This window comes from Mastigoproctus giganteus, chromosome 5, assembly GCF_048544385.1.
Source record: "Mastigoproctus giganteus isolate SK-2022 chromosome 5, ASM4854438v1, whole genome shotgun sequence".
In the NCBI taxonomy this organism is placed as follows: Eukaryota; Metazoa; Arthropoda; class Arachnida; order Uropygi; family Thelyphonidae; genus Mastigoproctus; species Mastigoproctus giganteus.
The window spans coordinates 73,447,477-73,467,299 of NC_143579.1; the positions used below are offsets into that span (position 1 = coordinate 73,447,477).

The 19,823-nt window shown below is 34.5% G+C and overlaps 1 protein-coding gene across 2 annotated transcripts in view; it reads right to left on the bottom strand.

Moving 5' to 3' along the window:
* Nucleotides 1-1,384: 1,384 nt before the first annotated feature.
* The window catches only part of fwd (phosphatidylinositol 4-kinase beta fwd), a 241,061-nt gene continuing 222,622 nt past the window's right edge, over nt 1,385-19,823 (bottom strand). For both annotated transcript variants that reach the window (XM_090374066.1, XM_090374067.1), the window contains exons 13-14: nt 15,213-15,345; nt 1,385-1,909 (exon numbers count right to left, since the gene is read on the bottom strand). In XM_090374066.1, the coding sequence (XP_090230192.1) occupies nt 1,604-1,909; nt 15,213-15,345 (439 nt within the window). In that variant the 3' untranslated portion in view covers nt 1,385-1,603. The remainder of the gene's footprint in view (nt 1,910-15,212; nt 15,346-19,823) is intronic.

Below are 19,823 nucleotides of genomic sequence, written 5' to 3' on the forward strand. Positions count from 1 at the left end.
ACACAAACAAATGAAGTCCTGTTCCCTGTCATCCTGCTACTCAAAAATTTGAGCATCTGGAAATGCAAACAGTGATTGATCTGTTAGGTGCAAATAAATATACACATACATATATATATACATATATATATATATATATATATATATATATATATATATACACACACACATATATATATATATATATATATATATACACACACACACATATATATACATACACCACATTTTATAGACAATAAGAATAAATCTTAAACTATGCATCAACATCCAGTGCAACACATACTGATAAAATTTCTGAAATTTTACAAAACACAAAGAATTAATATTTTTGGAAGGAAGAGTATGGTTTAAATGATACAGAGGTTAATATTTTTTATTTTGTGTTTGTGTTTTGATTATAAAAGGTATTTTTTAATATATATATATATATATATATATATATATATATATAGCAAGCAATGAAATATAACATCCTGTTGGCTAATGAACTCTTCTGTTACTTTAAAACATTAAGATTTTTCTACGATGTGCTTACTTTTTCGTAACATTTCTGAACCTAGTTCTATTTTTTTTTCATATTTAGAAAAAATGGTCAACTTAAATTATGAGCCATTATAATAGAAATACAAAATACATCTTTCACAGCACAAACAGTAAAAAATCAAGTTTTAGTTCAATCAAGTTTCACGATTCTTCAATGAGTACATGTGTATATGTATGTAATATGTGTGTGTGAATATATATAAATATACACACACACACACACACACACACACATACACACACACACATAAGAAAGACGTGAAAATGTTGCACAGAAATATAGGCTAGCACTCTAACTGGACTTTGAAGAAATAGTCGCCCACCCTTCAGATTTCTTCTTCTTAGCTATTCTGTTTCACTTCTAGTATTTTGAAAAGTCACTTTGGGCAGGTTCCAGTGGTTTCTGTACATAGACATTAATACCTATATACAAAAGCATTATAATGAAATTAGATAATTGTCCCATGAAATACTTTGGTCCATCACAATTAGTCTTTATGGACTTAAATTTACCTTGTCAATAGTCATATCTTGCTGTCCTAAATCTTAATAAAAAGATTGTCAATTATAACATTTCTTATGAAAATGGACGACTTCAGATGGAAGAGGAAAAATTAGCAGGACAAATATCACGAATTCCCTCCTCATGCAGCATTCCATGGACATTCCAGACACAGTAATATACAAGTATTGGTTTTTCCTAATAAGTTTTCTTCAGCTTCCAAGTAAACTATTGCAATTCTAACAAGGTAACTGATGAAGAACATAGCATGTAATATACACCTCAAACTTCCACTGTTGAACCAGAGGATCATAATAGAAAAGTTGCCATATAAAATATTATACAACATTAATAGTTTTATATTTTCTAATCTGTCAAAGGCATTTTTAAGAATACTCACATACACTTCAGTATACAGAAAAGTTGATAATTTCTTATGTAGAGGGGGAACCAGGTTATCCAAGAAATGACCAGCAACTATTAATAACAGCTGATTCTTCAAGGCCTCACAAAATTCAGTGCTTCTGAAATCAAAGTACAGCTCAAAAACTGAAATCACATTATGCCATTGGTTAAATACTGAAATCCATCATATAGTTTAGTGGTGAGTGAATGCATACTGGACTCTACCATACTATCTACCAACAGCTGCAGTTGTTCTTCAGTTAGCCCTAAATGAAAACGCTCTCGAAGAGCCCTTACAGCACTTGCCCCATTCTTAAAACAAGGTAACTGAGTACTGGCTTGCATAATTTCAACTAATGTAAGGATTCTCTCTTGATGCTTGCGAGCTGCAATAAGACCTTGAAGCATGAGGATCTTGAAATACTCAAACATGTCACTTCCTAATCCTCCCATCACCTGTAACAAAAATAAATTATCAACTTGGAACTTATTGCCATGAGTGAAAATTTTAAATATAACACAAGAAACAAGGTACTCAAACAAAAAAAAAATTTATTGGGCTTTACTGATTAAAAATTTGTTTTTGTTTGACTAAGTAATATAAAAAAAGGGGGGGAGGAGAAGAAAAAAGGTAGTAATACTTACAGCAGTACTACTACCTTGCGAGTATAATTTGTAAACTTAAAGTTTGAAATGCTCTAAATTTTCTGTGCAATTATGGATGATTAAATCATTTATACACGGTTACTTGGAAAAAGTGTTTAACCTTCACATTAATTTCAAACCCACATTATATCTATCTTATTGTTTTGCACATTGTGAAAATCAGCAACTATTTGCAATGCAGTTTCATCCACTTCCTTTTTTTCTAAAGGAATGTTTCCCAACTCCTCAAGATTTAATTTTCAGATACTTCACCTTAATTTTGATGTGGAAATTGAATTCAATCTAACTGATTTATAATGAAGAGGTCACTGCAGATTATCATACTTCTTGTTGGAAAAAGAAAGAAACAAACAAAGATGGCACTTTAACTGATTTTGTTGGCTCCAACGAAATTTTGCTGGCATTCTTGCAAGACCCTTGTCTTTCATGAAACTTTTGCACCTGCCTATGCATGTTTTTCATATCCATAATGCTGTTATAGGACAAACAACTGACATTTCTCAATGAATTTCAATAGAGTTTTTCCTATTAAATGCAAATATTGGATAATTACATATTTTTCACAATGACTGAAAACTACCATTTTAAGTATTACAAACATACTATGCTGTTTGGAGTACTGCAATTAATGTACTGCATTGTATCGTGCTACTACCTTTTGACAACATCCTAAACCTCTTAAAACAGTAATATACTTTGATTATATTTTTAAATTCAATTTTGTGAACTTATAACTTTAGCACACTTTGTATACATGTAAAAAAAAAAAAAAACCAGATGGCACTTATGACTTTCAGATCCTTTCATATTCCTATATAATTATTCAAACTATTTATTCAATTTCCTAAATCTGTGACATATTCACTGATGATTTTTTATATACCTGTTTTGGAGTATGCTAACTTGAATACATATATTGATATTTTCTAATCACAAAAAACAAACTTAATTGCTATTTTAGATAAGACCTGGTTATAGTTACATTTCAAATTTGGAACATGACTATATTTACTTAATGTAAATGCTTAACGTTTAATTTTAGCAGCCAGAGATGTAAAAACATTCCATGGTAAGAAGAAAACCTCATTATAAGCAGTCTTAACTTACTTTTAGATGAAATATTACAACAGCCATTTAATTTCATTGGCATATTTATTATACCTCCAAAAGATGGTGATTCTGAAGCTTCAGGTAAAAGAAAATGGCACAGAAAATTTACAAATTTCACCAAAACTACTTTGTGCAGCAGGTGCATTGACCATTATTCAGAATAATTCTGGTTAAAATAACAATAATGACTGTGAGATATGATGGGTGATGTAGTTAGACTAAAGAGGATAAGACAGTCCAACAAAAGTTGATATTTCATCAACAGTGATTACAAGACACAAAATTAGTGTAAGAGTGTACATAGCAAAAAAGGGAGGAGGTCAAACAGGCAACACCACAAACAGGAAATATACCCTAACAAAAAAAAAAGACGCATTGGACAATTTGAATTATTTTAGGAGAAAATTAAAATAATATATAAGAGAACAAACCATTCTGTATCAAAAAAAAAAAAAAAAAAAAAAAACGAACAGTTTTGAAATCAGCATGTGAGAAATTTAAAATTTTCCTTCAAAAACTGATTTCCGGTTGCAGGAATAAATCTTGCAGAGATGTGCTAGAGCACTGATGTGAATCCTCGAAACAATTATGATTCATTAGCCAAGCTGCGTCACAAATTTAGAGATATTATGAAAAATTAGTACTCTGTAGATAATGAAAAATGTGCAAAAATGACAAATTTCTCTAAAATCAAGCCTATGGTTTATAGACTCTGATCATCCAAAAAGAAAATTCTCTTTTCAGGTGATCACATAGTTCATAAATCATACATCCCAACTAGTGATGGGTATAACTGAATGATTAATAATCGATTATATGCAAATCATTCATTATGAAATTGAAAATAAAAACAATGACAATGGAGGAATCTGATATGTATCAAGTGTAAATATAAGGCTGCTACTACTTGGGCAATGGTTCCCACAAAACACACGAGATCATAAAATTACATGAATGTGATATAGTAATTGTAATATTCATAATAAAATTATATTAAACTTGGCATTAACAATTTCTTTAGTTTTTGCTTTTTTGATTATTAGGTTCAGGTGGATAAAGCATGTAGGTTTCAGTACACTGAGACACTAGTGCACTTGTCTCAGTGTAAGGAACCACAAGTTAGAAATCATCAGCAAAGCTGCGTTGGTATTTTTAGCATTTGATTATTACCATATTATATAAGGGGGAAAAAAATGTATCAGTACTCCTCTGACCGGTGCCAAGCAGCTGCTGATGAGATGGATGTCCATGTATATATAAATATAGTGCTAACTAATATGGAATAATAAAATAAAAGTGCAATTATGAGAAATCGATAGAATGAAAAAATTAGATTAAATAAATAAAAATAAAGAAAAATATCATAAACCATAAAAAAATATACTATCTTGGCAAGACGCCACATTGTGGCCATGGTTTATGGGCAAAGTATTTTGATGACTTGACAATTCAGTTTTATGGACTGAACAGTAATTTAGCATATGCTAATTTCAATACAGTTATTTTAGTAAACATTGCCATTTGGCTCAGTTTTATTAAAATAGTTCTACTGAAATATGAATTTTTGAATGAATTTGAATGAACGAAGGAAAGGGATAAATCAGATTGGACCACTTAACATAGATGGGTTGACTATTGATGATCATGCTCAGGTAGCTGATAAACTGAATGAGTATTTTGCATCTACATTCACATGAAGAGTTATTCAATGTGGGGAGTGCCAGAAGTTTATCAAACACTAACAGGGAACTAAGTGATTTTGTAATAACTGAGGGCAAAGTGGAGGAGAAATTGTTGAAGTTAAACATAAGGAAGGCACCTGGGGTAGTGGGATCTATCCGGTATATTAAAGGAGGCAGCAAAGGAAGTAAGCAAACCCTTAGCCATAATTATGAGAGCTTCCTTGGACTCATGGGAAGTCACCATGGACTGGAGGTGTGCAAATGTATCACCAATTCACAAAGGAGGTTCAAAAGGTGACACAAGTAACTACAGACCTGTTAGTTTAACTTGTGTTCCAGGGAAAATAATGCAATCACTGGTTAAAGAAGCATTGCAGGATCATCTAGACAAGACTGCTATAATAGTTAAGACACAGCATGGAGGTCTTGTCTGACCAATTTGATTGCTTACTATGATGTGGTCAAAAATAATTTTGATATCATAGCACTTGGATTTCAGGAAAGCTTTTGATACTGTTGCACAGGGAAGACTGCTGTACAAATTGGAGAGTTATGGCATCAAGGGTAAGCTGCTACAATGGATAAAGGGATGGTTGAGTGCGAGACAACAGAGTGGTAATCAATGGACACTGCTCTTCACAGACAAATGTTATTAGTGGAGTTCCCCGGGGTTCGGTGTTGGGCCCATTGTTGTTTTGTATATTTATCAATGATATTGATGAAGGTATATCAGGTTTAATGTCCAAGTTTGCAGATGATACAAAGGTTGGCAGGGTTGTTAACAACAGTAATGACAGTATGCTACTCCAATTGGATCTAGATAAGTTGGGAAAATGGGCTGAGAAGTGGCAACTGGAGTTTAACATTGACAAATGCAAAGTACTGCATATGGGTAGCAATAACCGAAGAGAAACATACCAACTTGGTGGTATTACACTCAGGGACATGGAAAGTGAAAAAAAAACCTGGGGGTAATTGTGCAGCCAAATATTACATTCGCTGAGCAGTGCAGACGGGCAGTCAGGGCAGGTCATGGAGTCTTGTCAATGATATATAGGAAATTTGCTAGCAGGGACAGGGAGGTGATAATCCTGTTATACAAGGCAATGGTCAGTCCACACCTACAGTACTGTGTAAAGGTCTGGAGGCCTCATTTTAGGAAGGATGTAGTGTTGCTAGAATGAGTACAAAGAAGGGCAACAAGATTGGTGAGGGGAACAAAGGGGTGCTCCTACCAAGAAAGGCTTAAGTTTTGCAAATTGCAGCACCTGGAGAGTAGGCATCTGCGAGGTGATCTGAATGAGGTGTATAAGGCCTTGAATGGGTTGAGCAAGCTGAATGCTATGGAATTCTTCGCCTTGCTCAGACTAAGAACCTGAGGGGGCACAGTTTCAAATTGAGGAAAGATATTTGTAGAATAGATGTGTGGAAATTTGCCTTCAGCCAGCGGGTAGTTGATTGGTGGAACAGACTTCCATCTTTTGTTGTGGAAGCTAATAGCCTAAATAAATTTAAGGCTGAGCAGGACAGGCATTTGGAACAAATGAAGGGATGAAATGGGAGGGTTCTTTTTTTTTTTTTTTTTTTTTTGGCTGATATTTGCATAACGTTGCTTTCTTGCATCATATGCCTCTACTAATGCTAATGCTAATAAATTAACAGGTAACTGTTAATTTATTAGCATTATTTCTACGCTGATCCAAGCCTGGTCGGCTTAAGAGGTAACATGGAAGCCCATGATAGATATAAGCTGGTGTGTAACCAAGTCACAAAAGAGGTTAGGCAGACAAAGGCAGATTACGAGAAATCTTTGGCAAAGGATGCAAAGAAAAACAGCAAAGAGTTCTTTACTTAAGTAAACTCTAGAAGGAAGGGGATGAATCAGATTGGTCCACTTGATATTGATGGTTCAACTGTTGATGATCCTTCTCAGGTAGCTAAGAAACTAAATGAATATTTTGCACCTACATTCACACATGAGGTGTTATTCAGGGAGGGGAATGCCAGAGGTGTATTAAACTCTGGCAGTAAGCTAGATGATTTTGTAATAACTGAGAGTAAAGTGGAGGAGAATTTGTTGAAGATAAACATAAGAAAGCACCTGGGGTGGATGGAATCTATCTAGTGTTGGTTCTTGCCGGAGACCATCTGGCAATCTGGTAACTAACAGGTCTGTAGTTACTTGTGTCACCTTTTGAACCTCCTTTGTGAATTGGTGATACATTTGCACACCTCCAGTCCATGGTGAAGGAGGGAGCAAAGGAAGTAAGCAAACCCTTAGCCATAATTATAAGAGCATTCATAGATTCAGTGTTGGTCCCAATGGACTGGAGATGTGCAAATGTATCCCTAATTCACAAATGGGGTTCAAAGGGTGACAAATAATTATAGACCTATTAGTTTAACTTCTGTTCCAAGGAAAATAATGGAGGCACTGGTTAAAGAAGCATTGCAGGATCATCTAGACAAGACCAGTTATAGTTTGTACACAGCATGGTTTTGTTAAGGGGAAGTCTTATCTGACCAATTTGATTGGATACTATGATGTAGTCACAAAAGAACTGGATGCAAAGAATAATTTTGATATCATATATTTGGATCTTAGAAAGGCTTTTGATACTGTTGCACATGGAAGATTGCTGCACAAATTGGAGCAGTGTGGCATTGGAGGCAAATTGCTTCTATGGATAAAGGGAATGTTGAGTGGGAGAAGACAGAGTGATAATCAATGGACACTGCTCTTCGTGAACTAATGATATTAGTGGAATCCCCCAAGTTTCAGTGTTGGGTCCATTGTTGTTTTGTGTATTCATCAATGATACTGAATATGGTAAATCAGCTTTAATGTCCAAGTTTGCAGATGATACGAAGGTCGGCAGGGTTGTTAATGACAGTACGCTGCTGCAACTGAAGTTTAACATTGACAAATGCAAAGTACTGCATATGGGAAGCACTAACCGCAGAGTAACGTATCAACTGTGTGGTACTACACTGACAGTGATAGAGTGAAAAGGGCCTGGGGGTAATTGTGCAGACAGATGTGAAGTTTTCTGAGCAGTGCAGACAGTCTGCAAGAGTAGCTCATGGTGTCTTGTCAATGATATACAGGAATTTTTCTAGCAGGGATAAAGAGGTGATTATCCCCTTGTATAAGGAAATGGTCACACCTTGAGTACTGTATACAAGTCTGGAAGCCTCATTTTAAGAAGGATTGTTATTTGGTTTTTAGGAGCATTAGCAACTAGGATGCGGAAAGGTCATTCCCTGACCTTTCCGCATCCTCCGTATTTGGTGGTGACGGGCTCGAACCCCGGTCTAATCAAGAAGCGTGTGCTATGCACTGCTGCTCCTTCCCACCTGGCTACGGAGGTGCCTCATTTTAATAAGGATGTAGAGCTGTTGGAACGAGTACAGAGAAGGGCAACAAGATTAGTGAATGGAACAAAGGGTTTCTCTTACGAAGAAAGGCTTAAGTTTTGCAAATTACAGTGTCTGGAGACTAGGCACCTGCCAGGTTATCTGAATGAGGTGTATAAAGCCTTGAATGGTCTGAGCATGCTCAATGCTGATGGGATTCTTCCTCATTCTCAGAATAATTGCCTGAGAGGGCATAAATTCAAATTGAGGAAAGACAATCGTAGGATAGATGTGCAGAGGTCTGCCTTTAGCCAGCGGGTAGTTGATTGCTGGAAAAAACTTCCACCTGTCATTATAGAAGTTGATAGCTTAAACAGATTCAAGGCAGAACTAGACAAACATTTGGAGTGAGTGGATGGGGGAAATGAGAAGGGTGTGCATGTTTGTTTTTTTTTGGCTAATGCTATATAAGCTTGCTTTCTTGCATCACGTGCCCTTGCTAATGCTAATGAGAATCAATTTTGAACACCTTTGTGATATTTTTCTAAAGCACATTTCTGGAGGTCACGACCATAAAACAATAAAGACAATTTGCAGTTTCCAGTTTATTGGGCTTTTCTGTTAGTGCAATCAATTATAAATGGGTAGAAAACTTTATGTTACTGCATTTGCAAAAGTACCAATAGCTGGAATTGTGTGGGTTTTTATGTTATTATGGTGAAACGTATTTCTCCTTCACTGCAATCTTCAATCATATGAAAAACATAATTAAGTTTTCAGAATCTTCTCTTCATTCCTTTTCTTTGTAAACTTGTTACTCTGTGCGTATCGTGTTAGTTGCAATTTGTGCATGCCATTAAAAAATGTTTATGCATGCTATCAAAAAATTTATAAAGAAAAGATAAGATCTTGGAAACAAATGCCTCTTGCAGAATTTCTGAAGACGACTCATTGTGCAACAAACCAATAATGAGTGCCAACCCAACAATGAGTGATCAACATTTAGTCGATAATGCAGAACAAACATTCTTTAACATTTGTAAGTTATAAATAATTTCTTTAAATTATAATTTTCTTGATTTTACAGGCTATGTTTTCATTTCTTTGGATAAATCAATCATTGTTTAAACAAACTAATTTCATTGTTGAGAACGTTAACTCCTGTTTTCAACATTTTCTATGGGAAACAAATTTCCGCTTTACGAGCGCATGCTAAGAACGAATTAACTCAAAGTTGCGAACTACCTGTACATCGTTATCAACTTCTACTGCCACTACCGATAACATGCACCATCTGTTTACCGAGAATGCAGGGAGAAATTGCGGTAGCAGGAAACAATTTTACACTGTAAGTTTTCCCTGGTTATCGTGTTGGCTTCCTCTACCTTCACTGGAAATTCATATAATGTGCCAGTCGTGAGTTTAACATGTCAAGGTCAACATCATGAAATATGTTGTTGTCTGAGGAAAACCATACAAGTTACAGCTTGTATAGAAGCTGTCAAGTGATTTCAAAACAAGAAAATGGAATTCTGTTAGTAAATTCTGCAATGATTACAGGTTTGCAATTATGCTGATATCTACTGCAGTGTACACATTTTCTGGTTGGTGAACTAAAACTTGAGGGCATCCTCATCACCTGAAAGTGGTTTCAGATTTGTATCATGTACTTTATCACACAATACTGTTTTAATTTTGTAAAGGAGGTTTGTCACACACCCTGCATAAGCAACCTTGTTCAGCACATGATACATCTTTATTTAGTACAGCTATACCTATTGCTGATTAAATACAACTGTGTCTTTCAGTGTTCAGAGGTTTGTGGACAACCTATATAAGAAACCTTGTTCCATATATGGTACATCATTACTTAGTGCAGCTATACCTATCTCTGATGAAAAATAGCTCAGTGTCTGTGTACTGTGGACACTGTTTTTCTGCATGTGCAAGTATATGATTATTATATTTTTTAAGTTCTAATAACACCAATTCAAACATAAATCAGGAATGTTTTGGCAGAAAGTTTCTGCCAAAGGTTTCAATTTCTTTGCATTGATCAAAGTGATCTGTATGTATTTTCACTCATAAAAAATCATAAAAAAAAATAAGTTTTCCTTTCTTGCCTGTGCATCTAAACAGGAAAGATTGCTTCAGCATCACTGCTATGAGAATTAATGGAATTATCCTGTTGCATGTTGTGTCATTATCTGTTCACAATGCTTTTACTGGTATATGTGACTGGAATGTCAATTCAAATAAATTTTTGACAGCCACCTCTTCAAGTTTCAATGATGATCTTTAGCACCAGAATTCAGCAATATTTTATCTTCCAGGAGATTGAACAATTCAAATTTATGCTTAGTCACACACAGATTAAATTATAATTCACTAGCTGAAAATGAATCTGCACTATTGACTGTTCATTGAGAAGAAGAGAAAAAAAAAAAAAAAAGGTTAAAAATAAGTTTTTCTTTTTTGGTTTAATAAGAAATATGAGAGTTACCTCAATATCCAAATAGGAGAATTTTTTTTCAATTTCTGGGATAAAATCAGATAAATTAAAATTACGTTAAATTAAAAACACCGAATTTGAATAAACAAATAACCTAAAATACCTCGATATGCTCATACTTCCCATACGTGAAACCTCCAAGCACCGGAACACGCTGACATCAACCAGCCTCAGACATCACATAACCCACACACTAAAGAAGACTGAGCACATTTCCGTCAAAAATAAACCTTATTTTAAAATGCTTAATCTTTTATTATTAAAACCCAAATCTCCTTCGAAGGGACCAAACTTTTCGTCTGCGAGATGTTTTTACCAGAAGGATAATAATACTGGCTTCACTTCACTCTAACGAGAGTGAATAGGTCTTTTCAATTTAAAATATATAGAAAAATGTAGGACTATTTTTACATTACGAAAGCTATCACCCCCTTTTCGTATAACACTGGTTTGCAGTGTATCTGGGGTTTGAGTAAAAGTATGTGGCAGTTATTTATGCATGTTTACTGATTACTAAACCAAAGTCTGTTTGTTTCTATCATGTAAAGATTTTTCACAATTCATTAACAAAATATTACCGAGGTATTATATGCAAATGTGTACATAACTATAGCTTCTGCAATGGTTTACAAGTTTTATACCCCTATATTTGTAATCAGTATCAAATATTTGCCTCAAATACAACAGATTGTGCATGTTTAACCTGTAACTACACACACTACAAGGTAGCCGACCGTGACCCAGGAAGGTAGATGGACCCCAATCCTGCTCTTTCAGCCCATCTGTGATTCCCAGAATTTTATTTTCCGAGTGGAGTCTGGGAGACTCCTGTGTGTAGTTACAGGTTAAACTTGTCTGAGCATGCACTCATTTGTTTGTACAGTCCACTCAACCACAGAGCCTATATAAGTGGCACATGCCTTATGCAGCCACAGTACTCCTGTAAAAACCGTCGTGAGATCTCATTGTGTGTTAGTTTTCTTTTAGTATGGCAACCAGAAAGTGTATAAACAGTCCTGACATATTTTGTTACATATATGGCTGTTTTGTTCCTGTAAAGCAGAGTCGAAATATTACCGATTTTGTAAAAAAAATCGTATTATGCATACTTTGACATAAAACTAGACGATCAGGATAAATCGTGGTCACCGCAAAAGTATGCCATACATCTTAGAAAATGGATGTCAAGGAAAAAAGGTGTGGTTGCCATTTGCTATTCCTATGGTGTGGCGCGAGCCAGTAAGCCATGCCGAATGTTACTTTTGTGTATGTGACGTTAAAAGTTACAATTCAAAAAATAAAAAGGACATCAAATATCCAGATCTACCGTCAGCCATAAGACCGGTTCCGCATGGACCTGATCTGCCTGTAAAACCTCCACCAGAAACTTTGGAGTCCACATCTTCTTCCACAGAAGCAGAAGCTAAAGAGGTTATTGAAGAGGAATGTTATCAACCAGAAAATATTTTAATGCCACAGCAATTCACACAAGTTGAACTGAACGATTTAGTAAGGGACTTAGGTCTTCCCAAGTATGCTGCTGAAATTCTGGGATCCAGACTTCAAGCGAAGAACTTACTTGCTCCAGGTACATCATTTTCCTGGTACAGAAATCATGAAAGGGAGTTTATACAGTATTTTTTCACAAGAAGGCCCTCTTGTATATTGCAGTGATATCGCTGGTTTAACAAGTGCCTTAGGAGTTCCATCATATGTTCCTAGTGAATGGAGATTATTTATAGACTCTTCTAAGACTAGTTTAAAAAGTGTTCTCTTGTATAATGGAGATGAGATAAGTACACATCTGTGCCAGTTGCTCATTCAGTCTACTTAAACTTTTTTTTTTTTTTTTGGTAGTTGTTGGCGCATAGGCTTCTGTGGCCATAATGCACCTCCCAAGGTTTTTGTAGTATTTTGATCCAAGCCCGAGGCGGGAATTGAGCCCGTGACCTTTGGGTTGCCAGGCAGGCACTTTACCCACCCGGCTAGCCCGGTCGGCTAAGGAACTTATGACAATCTAAAGTTGCTTCTGGAGAAAATTAAATATCAAGATCACGAATGGCAACTATGTGGAGACTTAAAAATGTTATGTATGTTGTTGGGGCAACAGGGTCGGTACACTAAAATGCCATGCTTTATTTGTGAATGGGATAGCAGAGCTAAAGTGCTGCATTGGACAAAGAAGCAATGGCCTCGAAGGCACAATCTTACACCGGGATCAAAAAATATTGTGCATCAAAGTTTTGTGAAGCAAGATAAAATACTTTTACCTCCACTGCATATCAAGTTAGGCATAATGAAGCAATTTTAGTTATTTATTTGTTCATTTTATTTATTTTTTTTTCCATAAGTATCGAATAAGGATGGCAACTGCTTTAAGTACCTTTGCAGTAAATTTTCCGGTTTATCTGACGCAAAACTTAAGGAGGGTATCTTCATTGGTCCCCAAATTAGAAAATTGGTTTTAGATGGTCAGTTTGAAACTACTATGAGTGATGTTGAAAGGGAAAATTGGATTGCTTTTAAAAATGTAATGGCAAACTTTTTAGGAAATCATAAATCACAGGATTATGAGAAAATCGTTCAAAATATGCTTGAAAAGCTTTGCAATTTAGGTTGCAATATGAGCAGCAAAATTCACTTTTTGCATGTCCATCTTGATTTCCCCCCCAAAAATCTTGCACAGATGAGTGAAGAGCAAGGGGAGAGATCCCATCAGGACATAAAGAAGGAAATGGAGCAGAGGTACCAGGGAAGGTGGAATACAAGCATGATGGCCGACTACTGCTGGTGTTTAAAAAGAGAGAATTGGCACTGTACATAAAAGAAAAACAATTAAATGTTCTTTTCAAACAAAGAGACAAAGGTCTGATTAACGAAAGTTTCAGAATTTTGATTAATACTCGTTAGTATTTATGTATTTTTTGATATATGAAAATGCAATCCTATCAATTTGTCATTACTAAATACAATAAAATTATATACATTCGTAAAAAACAATACTTTTTTATTTCTTAAATTGTGATGTAGCTGGATGTGATAGAAAAAAAAATCTAAGTCATATTTGAAATCACAGCAACATATTTCAGCAGTAGGACCTATTGAAATTCAAACCCCAGTGAACAAACTTAAATTTGTAAACTAGTGTAATCGGTCGGTTATTTTGAATCAGTTTATGAATGCCTATAAATATATAACTACCCAAGTTGATCTGTGGAATGAAATAAAAGGAAGTGACAAATCGTTTTTCAAATAGAGGTTATCCCCTAAACACCATAAATAATATTAAATTACAGGCTGTTAACAAAATAAAAAACACACCACACAATAATACAATTTCTAATAAATATTTTATTTCGCCAGTATTATTATCCTTCTGGTGAAAACATCTCACAGACGAAAAGTTTGGTCCCTTCGAAGGAGATTCAGGTTTTAATAATAAAACATTACACGTTTTAAAATAAGGTTTATTTTTGACGGAAATGTGCTCAGCCTTCTTTAGTACGTGGATTATCTGATGCCTGGGGCTGGTTGATGCTGGCATGTTCTAGTGCTTAGAGGGTTCATGTACGGGAAGTATGAGCATATCGAGGTATTTTAGGTTATTTGTTTATTCAAATTCGGTGCTTTTAATTTAATGTAATTTTAATTTATCTGATTTTATCCCGGAAATTGAAAAAAGAAGATCTATTTGGATATTGAAGTAACTCTCATATTTATTATTATAATTAAGAAAGGGAAGATAGATTGAGATTTTCATCTCTTAGTATTTTAGATTTTTTGTTTTAAATTGCCCTGCTAGCTATGCTACCATTTTTCTTTCTATACCACCTGTTTCCAGGGATTTTAACACTACACTCTCACTTTTCAGCAGAAGTACACCTTATGCAAAGTTCCTGGCAATGGCCTACAGGTTACAAAGAATGCTGCTGACACCAAATGTTATATAGCCTAGGTAAATGATATCAAATGTGGTGCTAATGCTAACAAGATGAATGTGTTAACATGTGCAAAAAAACTTAAACCTTTATGGTGTTAACATATCTATCTTACATTCAAATTATCTCATACACGATTAACAGAATTGTATTTTCTAATTCTAAACTTTACATTGAAAAGCACAAATTTCTGAAATGAAGTTAGTTCTGTTTTCAGTTTAGTGCTTTCATATTTAGATCTAACAGCAACAAACTGACTAGCATACAGAAATCATGCTGCCTTAACATCAGAGGCAAAGCTTCTTCACTTTACTTTTGATTACATTAGAAATGGACTGAAACTGGATCACAACTGGACATTAGCACTGAAAACAAAAATGACACTTCTAGACACTAGTGAAATCTACAAAGCAACAGGCTATTATTGCTCAATCTTGTACTGAGGCAAGGTTTTTATTATTACAAATCAGCATTATGTACTATAAAATACTCACATCAACAAATTCCTGGGTCAGTTTAAAAGGAGAATTTTCAAATCCCAAGTTTTTAGGTGATGAAGAGAGAATGAAACCAAAGTCTATGTGGATAATATGTCCTTCTCCATCCAGCAAAATATTTCCATTATGTCTAAAAATAAATAAATAATATATTAAAAAAATCACAAGTAAAATAACTGGCAGGATTATTAAATACTCGTGTGTGTGTGTGTGTACTAAATATTACATTTTATTGGACACTGCATTGTATTACAGAACAGATTTTCTTGCACTAATGTGTATGAAAGTCTATAAATGAGACCTAGAACTATCCAGAAGAAGAAAAGTTTTGAATATCATTATTTTTGGGAATAGAAATTTCTATTCCCAAAAATAATAATTTATGAAGGCTATAAACAGCCTGAAATATTTTTCAATAAAAAAATTCAAATCTAAAATAATTCTTACCTTGGAAAGAATTCATTAATTGGCATTGTTCTAAATTTTTGATTCAAACTTTTTCAAACTCGTTTTTATTACTGAGTTTAAAATTGAGTTCCAACTTATGAGTATTATAACAAGCCAGGTTAATTTAACATTTATAATTAAACCCACCTTCTTATTTAACAGACAAAAGAAACAACAGGAACATAAAATTATTCATCTTCTCTGTGCAGGTAATAGAACAAGAATCCATACCACACCTGTAAGGTTTTTTTTGGTAACAGGTTTGTTAAAGGGAGATCATACTTCACAAATATGATTAACTACTATGAGGATGTCACAAAGGAAAAGGATACAAGGAATAATTTTAATTTCAATATCATCTATTTATTCAATAAAGCCTCTAATACTGTGCCACATATACAATTGTTGGCATTAGGGAGAATGTTTATTGATGACAGTGATGTAGGAATTTCAAGTTTGATGTCTAAGTCTGCTGATAATACAAAGGTAAGCACAATGGTTAATGAGAGTAATCAGGATATGCTACTTCAACAAGGTCTAGATAAATTAAGCAGATGGGCTGTAAAACGGCAATTGAGATTTAAGAGTGATAAATGCAAGGTACAGCATTTGGGTAGAAGTAAACCCAGAACAGCATACCATTTTGGTGGAACCAAACTCAAAGTAGTAGAGTATGATAAAGATTTAGGAATAATTGTGGTCCAGCATGAAATTCTATCTCCCCCCCACACCCCATTCTCTCTGCAATGCAAACAAGCTGCTAGAACAGCTCATGAGGTTCTGTATCCATGAACTTTGCTAGCAAAAACAAAGAGATGATTATCCCACTGTATAAGGCACTGGTTAGACCATATCCAGAATATTGCATACAGGTTTGGAAACCTCATTTAGAAAGTACACAGATTTGTTGGAAAGGATGCAGAGACAATCAATAACATTAGCTGGGGAACACAAAATAATATTCTTACCAAGAAAGTCTGGAGTTCTGTATCTCTGGTAACTAGGCATCTGTGAGATGACCTAATTTTCAGAATGTTGAGAAATAAGATTTAATACCTTCAACATTCCAAAAATTTGTAAATTATGTTTGAAAAGTAAAAGTCTGGAATTTATAGCTAAAAGCAAAAACTTTTGGGCTGAGCTGCAAATCAGAATAAAACTCAATTTTATTGAAAATTTATTCTATGTACATAAACTAACCTCACAAGGGAGGGAAAAAAAAAGTGTACCAAGCTATAAACAAAAACAAATCATTGATGCTAAGAGCCCCGATGTGCCGAGAGAATCAAGCAGTTCATTTTATGTGCCTTTACTTTTACACAACTTGTATACACTAACTGCTCAAGAATGACTACCTATATTCATCAGATGCAGTGAACATGTTAAAGAGGTTAACGAAACTAAATATTGATGATATCTTTACCCTTTCTGAGATGAAACATACAAAGTAGCATACATTTAAATTGGAAAAGGATAACTGCAGAGCAGGTGCAGAAACTTGTATTCAGCTAAAGAGTAATCAATACTAACGTGGTTTCGACACAGAAATTTTTACCACAAATATCTGTTTATGATAAATAAATGGAATGCAGGCAATTCATTAAGAATTTGTCTACCTGATTTCTTCAAACCATAACACAGTGTCAGTAGTGAAATGAAGAGTGCCATAATACATGAGTATTAGATTATAAATATTCAACTTCCACATAAAACAAATGAAAGTAAATTTTGCACCTCCATACAGATTATACCCTCACAAAATATCTGAAATGTTGAATCTTAACTTCCTTTGGAAATATTCTTTTAATCAAGACAACAAAAAAATTATGTTAGACATTCATATTCACATTTTTATCTGCATAGCAAATAAAAATGTGGATATAAATTACTGATGCAGATCATTTGAACAGACAACTAACTACAGCAGTGCTTTTCAAACTATTTTGATGCTAATACATTATGTACAAGCCAAAAATAATGCAGTAGTACACAACTTTTTTTTTTTTTGTTTCGAGCCAAAAACATAGACAAGAGTAAGAGAGGGATGATGTGTGGTACTAATCACAAACTTACCTCAGGCTACCCAAAATCAACTCTATCAGTTACCTTTCAAAGAGAAAGAACATATTTAGCACTGACTGGCTGCTGAGTATGAAGCATGCAAATAAACAGATGTATAAATATAAATTTTTAATGTATTACTCAGTAATTGTACAAGTTATTTTAATCAATTATATCAATATATGCAATGAAAGGAATTAGTGCTGATATAATGCCAAAATCTTGGCAACACCCTTTGGGACACAACACATCAGCCCATGATATGCACTTTGGAATTCTTTGAAATACACACTCGCTTTCACCATAATGCTAAATCAATCCATTTTTAGCAATTGCTTATCATGAGGGTTCTTTTTTTTTTTTTTTTTTTTTTTAACTTGGCTTAATCTGCCCCGAATTAGGTCTAACTATATTTGTATATTTCCACAAAAGTTTACAAATACAACCAACAGTAGTTGTGTTGTATTGTCTTTCTGTCTACCAGTTTCCTCTGAATTTAAATTTTTAACCCATATTTCTTCAATTCTTCTGAAGTATTCTCCATTTCATCCTCCCCTTCAATGCCTTTCTCAAAATTCACAGTTGATTTGCAAGAATCATCTTTAGTTAAAGATGGCAGCAAGTCCACTTTTCTTTTTAAGCTCTAAGTTTGTTTTAAATCATCATGTATATACAGTCAGTCCTCGTATAACACGTGTTCACGCTACACAAATTCGATCATACAAGATTTATAAATAGGGGAACGATATCTTAAATAACATGAACCAAATTCGCTTATGCACAATTCGCCTTTGTGTTTACAAGAAATGGCAGCCGAACGCAGAATCACCCCCAACCGAACGCAACACGATGGGAATGAAGAGAAGATTCTGAAAATGTATTTATGTTTTTTATATCAGTGAAGGGGAAACACATTTCACCATAATAACGTAAAAACTCACACAATTCCAGCTATAGGTATAATCGCAAATGCAATTAGATCGAGTTTACTACCAGTTTATAACAGATTCCACTAGCAGAAACGCAAATGGAAATTGTTTTTATTGTTTTATGGTAGTAACCCCTAGAAATGTGCTTTAGTAAAATGTGAGGTGTTAATCTCTGCCTTTACGGTGTTGTTTATTCAGTAGCTACACTCGCGCAGCTTTGTTTATGTGTATCAAATGTGCCTCCTCGTTTTGTAATTGTGCTTTATTCTCTAAAAATGAGAAAAATACTTAAAAGATGTGAAAAGGAAGTGTCCTGGTGAAGACACTACAGATTCGGAGAGAAAAATAAAAGCAATATCGATAAACAGAGGCGGACTGGATCAAAAATTCTTACCCGGGAAAATTTATAGTGGCCTCATATTTTATGAGTTTATGGCCAAAATCACACTGGCCTACGGCCCACTGGGGTTTCCCCAGTAAGGCTTATGGCCAGTCCGCCTCTATCGATAGAGAAAAAAATATGAAATTGTGAAACGCTTTGAGCGAAATGAAAGACCATATTATATTGCACGTGCTACAGACCGAAATGAGGAAACGCTGAGAATTAGAAAGAATGCAGAGAAAATAAAAACAACTTTGATAGCAGGAACAATGCAAAGTGTAATTAAAATCCATTAGATTAAGACACAAAGAATTGGAAGAGATGGAACAACTGTCATCTGTTTGGATAGAAAATCAAACAAAAAACAAGTTTGCTTACGATAGAAGCAAAAGCATTAGCAACATTTTATTTACGTACCTAACCCTATTTTCCCCATAGGGCCTGTTGTTTATATTGCACGAGGATTTCTAGGAAAACAACTATCGTGTTATACAAGGACTGACTATACTGGAAAGGCCAGGTGCCTGATACCCTCTCAGCCCCTTTTAAACTGAGAAAATACATCAAGCCAGTCAAAAATATTGACAAACTGAAAAATTGACAAAATGTGTATGTACAATTCATACAAATCTGCACAAACTTATAAGAATACAGTCAGTCCTCGTATAATACGGCAGTAATATTCTTAGAAACCCTCGTGAAATGCAAAATCGTGCGATATAAATAACAGCCCTTATGAGAAAAATAGAGTTAGGTGCCAACCACCCAAGATGAACACATTTGTAACTA